General features: G+C 36.5%; 1 protein-coding gene across 2 annotated transcripts in view; it reads left to right on the plus strand.

Moving 5' to 3' along the window:
* The window catches only part of LOC127417378 (NAD-dependent protein deacetylase sirtuin-3-like), a 31,475-nt gene extending 25,983 nt beyond the window's left edge, over positions 1–5,492 (plus strand). For both annotated transcript variants that reach the window (XM_051657384.1, XM_051657383.1), the window contains exons 2-7: positions 305–488; positions 1,908–2,069; positions 2,156–2,388; positions 2,582–2,682; positions 2,761–2,922; positions 3,711–5,492. In XM_051657384.1, the coding sequence (XP_051513344.1) occupies positions 313–488; positions 1,908–2,069; positions 2,156–2,388; positions 2,582–2,682; positions 2,761–2,922; positions 3,711–4,022 (1,146 nt within the window). In that variant the 5' untranslated portion in view covers positions 305–312 and the 3' untranslated portion in view covers positions 4,023–5,492. The remainder of the gene's footprint in view (positions 1–304; positions 489–1,907; positions 2,070–2,155; positions 2,389–2,581; positions 2,683–2,760; positions 2,923–3,710) is intronic.
* The last annotated feature ends 524 nt before the right edge of the window (positions 5,493–6,016 follow it).

A 6,016-nucleotide genomic window follows, 5' to 3' on the forward strand; every position in this document is an offset into this window, starting at 1 on the left:
TAGTAATTATTCTTAGTATTTATGTTTCTCAATTATTTTCTGCAATTGTAAATAATTTCAGTCTTAAGTGTGCCATTTTTCATCATTGTAAACTTAGAAGAGTTTGAAAATCTCCCCAATGACTGACTTTGACAATAATTGTAATATTTACATACTGAATTTTTTTTTTTCTTGCATTTCTTTCCTTCTGAAAATGCAGATATAGTTTAATTTGTAGGCACTACTTTACCTTTACACCCATTATTATTAATCAAGGATTTACAACATAAACATTCAAATTTAGAAATGAAATATCTCTTTGTAGGTGGGAACATGAGCAAGGCAAAGTCGAGTAGGGACAGAAGGGCCACTCAGACCAGTGTTACCAGAGTTACCCGCAGCTCCATCATTGGCCCCCAGGATTCCCAGCGCAGTAAAGCATCTGATTCAGGGTTGGTCAATGACCTCAGCCTCATGAGAGTGAGTGAACAGAAGGCTTCATTAACACGGTAAGATGTTACACACCAACGCATACTATATTATACTATACTATGCTACAGTATGCTATATTATAGGGGTGGCCAGTATGACCCAAATCTTTGCATAGTTTGAGGAATTTTCTGTAACAGTATATATAATGATTTACAGTATGTATCAGTTATTTTTGCTGGAAATTCAATGAATAAATGGTTTATATCTTAAAGTCAATAAGACATAAATGCAGTAAGTGTCCAGAATTAATAAAATCCCAGATGCTGTTTTTCTTGGAACCAAAATCCCAATATTACAAAAAAAGAAGGAAAAAAAAGAAATCTGATTTAGTGATGTGACCTTAGCTATAAACAAGTCTGCAATACACTGGGGACTCTTATTTTGAAATGTCCGTGCTCCCAGCTCACACAAACACATAAGGGAAACAAAACATGCACTCTTACAATCATCTACACTGTATTACAATGGAAAGTCATATTCCAGGTGAGACTAAAGGCATAGCTCGCCCAAAAATTAAAATTCTCGAATTATTTACTCACCCACGTCCCATACCAAACACATACACAAAGATTTTTAGAAGAATATTTCAGCTCTGTAGGTCCTCATGATGCAAGTGAATTGTGGACAGAATTTTGAAGCTCCAAAAGCACTTAAAGGCAGCATAAAAGTAATCAATAAGACTCCAGTGGTTAAATCCATGTCTTCTGAAGCAATATGATAGATGTGGGTGAGAAACAGATCAATGTTTAAGTCCTTTTTTTACTAGAAAATTAGTAAATGAAGAATGCAAATTGCAAAAAACAAAAGTACTGGAGATTGAGAGTAAAATATTGTAGGGACTTAAATATTGATCTGTTTCTCACCTGCACATATTGCTTCAGAAGACCTGGATTAAACCACTGGAGTCGTGTGAATTACTTTCATACTACCTTTTATGTGCTTTTGGAGCTTAAAGATTTTGGTACACATTCACTTGCATTTTCTAGACCCAAAGAGCTGAGAAATTCATCTACAAATCTTTATTTGTGTTCTAATGAAGAAAGTAAGTCATACTCATCTGGGATGGCATGAGGGTGAGTAAATGATGAGAGAATTTTCATTTTTGGGTGAACTATCCCTTTAATTCAGTAACTATTCCTTTAATTCAGCTTTGACTGATGTGTAAGTGTTTTTAATTTACTAAAAAGAACCGGCTCGTAAGAGTAATTTGTTCAGGTACTGAACGCTATTCAGTGCTGGTGCTAAATAGTACCGCTAGAAGCGCAGAGTATTTAAGTACGATGTTCAGTCCACACTGGTGGAACAATGCATGTCCAAAAGTCATTAACAGAACAAAAAGTTATGAAAAGCATACAGTTCTAGTGTCTTTTTGAAAATGGAACCAGTTCTGAATTAGAAACCGTTTCTACAGAACCCTAATTATTTTCTCTGTCCAGGAAAGGGAAGTCACCCAAGGTCTCTAATGCCCACCAAAGTTCACCAACCAGCACCGGGCCTTTAGTAACCATAGGCAGGCTGATGAAGCTTGGGCGGGTGCGAAACATTGTGGTAGTGGCCGGAGCGGGTATCAGCACAGCTAGTGGTATACCAGACTTCAGGTGGATACTGCACTCAAACCTTTAACTTCCCTGTTCTTTTTACATCTGAATAACTATTTCACTCTTACTAATTCTCTTTGTATCAGGACACCAGATACAGGTCTTTATGCCAACCTTGTGAAATATGACATCCCTTACCCAGAGGCCATCTTCAACATTGACTACTTCTCCGACAACCCTCATCCTTTCTTCTCATTGGCCAAGGAGCTGTACCCCGGTTGCCACCGTCCTAACTATGTCCACTATTTCATCCGTATGCTGCATCAGAAGGGTCTGCTGCTCCGCATGTACACTCAGAACATTGATGGACTTGAAAAGGGTGAGATCAGTAGCATTTTAGATAAGGGCACGCAACCACTAAGTTCAGAATTATAAAAGTAACAGAAATTCAGAATTAAAATTGGAGAGGACCTCAGTTTAATTACTAAAAGTGAAATTTGCATATTGGAATTTGTATATTGCATATTTATGGGATTTGTATTTTAAGTAATGCTGTCCCCTGTCTGTCTTAGTGTGTGGTATCCCAGATGACAAGCTTGTGGAGGCTCATGGAAGTTTCGCCACTGCTGCCTGTCACCTCTGTTATACACCATATCCTGCAGAGGAGGCCAAGGTAATGAGTAATCCAAATTGCAGTATTGAATTAGCATTATTTATACACTTCATAGCTTCCTTTCTCTTTTACTAATAGCAAACTATTATGAATGGCAATGTACCCATCTGTACATTTTGTGCTGGGGCGGTCAAACCTAGCGTTGTCTTCTTTGGAGAAGATCTACCTGAAAAGTACTTTCAGCATGCTGAGGATTTCCCAAAAGCAGACCTTCTCATGATCATGGGAACCTCTTTAAAGGTGAGGGGTGAAATGCTATAAAATGTCTTTGTCAGTAGTAGTTGAATGTGGTAGTAGGGATGGGTGATACAAGCAAACATTTCTATTGTGATGTTTTCAGTTTTAAAAAGTGTTGAAAAAAAGGTCTTAAAACCATGTCCAAAGTAAAGTTAGGCCTATCACAAACTTTGATTTGTGAACATGTTAATATTGCAATGGAACAAATGTATCACAATTTAAAACAAAAAAATACAGTATATATACTGTATATGTCTGTATACATATGTATGTATGTGTATGTGTGTGTGTGTGTGTGTGTATATATATATATATATATATATATACACTATATATACACTGTGTGTGTATATACTGTGTATATATGTATGTACAGTACATGTGAATATATAAAGTATGTATGTTTATTTAATATACATTTATTTAATATTAACTTAATATTTTATATTTTATTTGCTCTGCATCACCGTTTTAAAATAAAAGCTGATCTTAATTTTCTTTCTGAATTTAAATTGATTTGAACACCTGTTCCCTATCATGCTACAACATCTTGCAATACACTGTCTGTGATAGAAACAATACTGGAACATTTTGTATCAGTCAGTTGACAAATTTTATGCTAGTTTGTTTTGTTACCAGTCAGTGTGAAATTGTAGACATAGTGTTGCTTGCTTTTGTAAAAATTAACTGATCTATTTAAAGGGGTATTTTGTGTTTAAACCTGTGCTACTATCAAGGGAAATTAATTATGTCATAAGAGTTAATCTTCCAGTTTTTCTGTTTTGTGGCAGATTGAGCCCTTTGCAAGCCTGATAAACACAGTGAAGTCCACAGTACCTCGTCTGTTGCTGAACCGTGACCCAGTTGGGCCCTTTGAACGGAGGCCCCTGAAGAGGGGGGACTATATGGAACTGGGGGATCTCACTGATTCTGTCCAAAAACTTGCTGAGATCCTCGGGTGGCACACAGAGATCCAAGACCTGATGTTCAGTCAGGAGAATGGGTTCATGAGTTCTTACACAGACCCCAGCAGCAGTGGTGAGAACAGTGACTCCTCAGAGGCCGACAGCAAGAGCTCAGAGTCATCTGAACCAAGTCACTAATATCAACTATTCTAACACAAAGACCTTCTATATGTTTAAAATGCACATGGCATTTGGGGACCTGGCTGTCTCACAGTGATTTTCATTAACTCATTACATGTGAATGTGTGTCCTATGTCAGTTTGTGCATGTGTGTGTGTTATTAATAGTCAGTTTGATTGTATTGGTTGCAGTGTCTTTTCCAGACCAGATAGTTAGTCATATCTAACAGTGATTTCGACAGGCATGGCTAGGTGTCTGGGGGTCAAGACACTTGCACTCATTTTTGGCGACTCTTTATTTCCAATACAGTTAACAATAGTTTATATTAAGTGCATTGTGGCTGCTTCTCATTTTGACTGAATACCCACTTATCTGGAGAATGGAGATCTTAAAGATTATCTGCTCATGCTGATTGGATGGTTAGAACCTTGGACCTATTTGGAATGGGGGGCAAAACACTAGCAGATCATTTAAAGTTTTGTCACATTTTATCAGGACTTGAGCGAGGTAAAAAAAAAAAAAAAACTAGAGACATGGCACTTTTGTTGTTTTAATCACAGCTAATAATATATTTATCCTGTATAGAAAAACCTCTGTCAGCACTATTTACTTTAATGTGTCTTCAATTATCTGTTATGGCTTATTTACCAATCTAAAAACTGTACTCTAAATTTTAATGTGTTATTTGGAAAGATATTGTATATACTTTAAGAAAGGAAGCAAAGTGCAAGTGCTATAGTTTGGATTAGGGGCAAGTTATGTAGTTTGGGTATGTATGCGTGTGTTCGTTAGTTGGGTCATTGGGGAGCCAGTGAATCTTGGCTTGGCCCCAGTGAGTGGACAGTGTTAAATTAGCATGGGAAGCATGAGCTCCCAAGTGTCCAGTGCCCCCACTGTGTGTTTTCACAGGCACTGCCACCTCCAAGTGGAAGCTCCCAGCCCCCCAAAGCTCTGATAAATGTCTTTGCTCAGCGACAAAGAACTCCAATATCCTGCTGGTGTGTTTAAGATAGTGTGTATTAGAACAGTTGTGAACATGATTTCATTTTGCACTGCATCAGTGAAGTAGCTGGTAATTACAACACTGATCGGATAAGTTTGTCTATCAGGGATTTTGATAGGAGTGTGATGTATACATTGTTTTGTGAAATATTGACAAATCCAGAATGCCTGTTGAAACATTTGAATCCATCAGCATGTTTTATTTATATTCTGTATGCAGTTTGTATTGGTCAGCTGAAATGAGTGTTTACCAGTTGTCTTCTGAATGTGTTTTAGATCATAGACCTATTAAGCTTTTTTTTTTTTAAAATGGGACCAAGTGCGCCTCAATGTATGTTTGATTATAGTTAAAGCTTGTGTTGTTAACTGTTAACCTTTTGTTCTTTGAATATTGAAAAATGCTTTATACTGCATGTTCTTTTACTTATCACATGCTGTTTTTAGCAATTGTGACATAGTATTTAATAAAAAATATTCAAGTTTCAATCCTATTTACATTTGTGATTTGTTCTTTGGGTTCAATACAAGTTCAGTCGACATTTTGTTGATTACCACGAAAATGTATTCGACTCATCCCTCCTTTAAAAAAAAGCAACAATCAAGGTTACAGTGAGGCACTAACAATGGAAGTGAATGTGGCCAATTTTTGGAGGGTTTAAAGGCAGAAATGTGAAGCTTATAATTTCATAAAAGCACTTACATTAATTCTTCTGTTAAAACTCATGTATTATTTGAGCTGTAAAGTTGTCATTTTAGGGTTTGTTGATGTTACATCGTCATGGCAACGAAGTTGTAAAATTGGCTATAACTTTACATAGAAAAGATTAAGTGATTTTATCACACTAAAATCATGTTTACACACATATCGTGTCTTGAGGCTACCCTTTTGGGGGGAAAAAAATATTATTTTAACATTCAAAAATTGGCCCCCATTCACTTCCATGCCTCACTGTAATCCAGATTTTTGCTTTTTATAAAGGAGGGGGAAGTCAAAATTATTTTTGTAGTAA

Source organism: Myxocyprinus asiaticus, chromosome 26 (genome assembly GCF_019703515.2).
Source record: "Myxocyprinus asiaticus isolate MX2 ecotype Aquarium Trade chromosome 26, UBuf_Myxa_2, whole genome shotgun sequence".
Lineage (NCBI taxonomy): Eukaryota > Metazoa > Chordata > Actinopteri > Cypriniformes > Catostomidae > Myxocyprinus > Myxocyprinus asiaticus.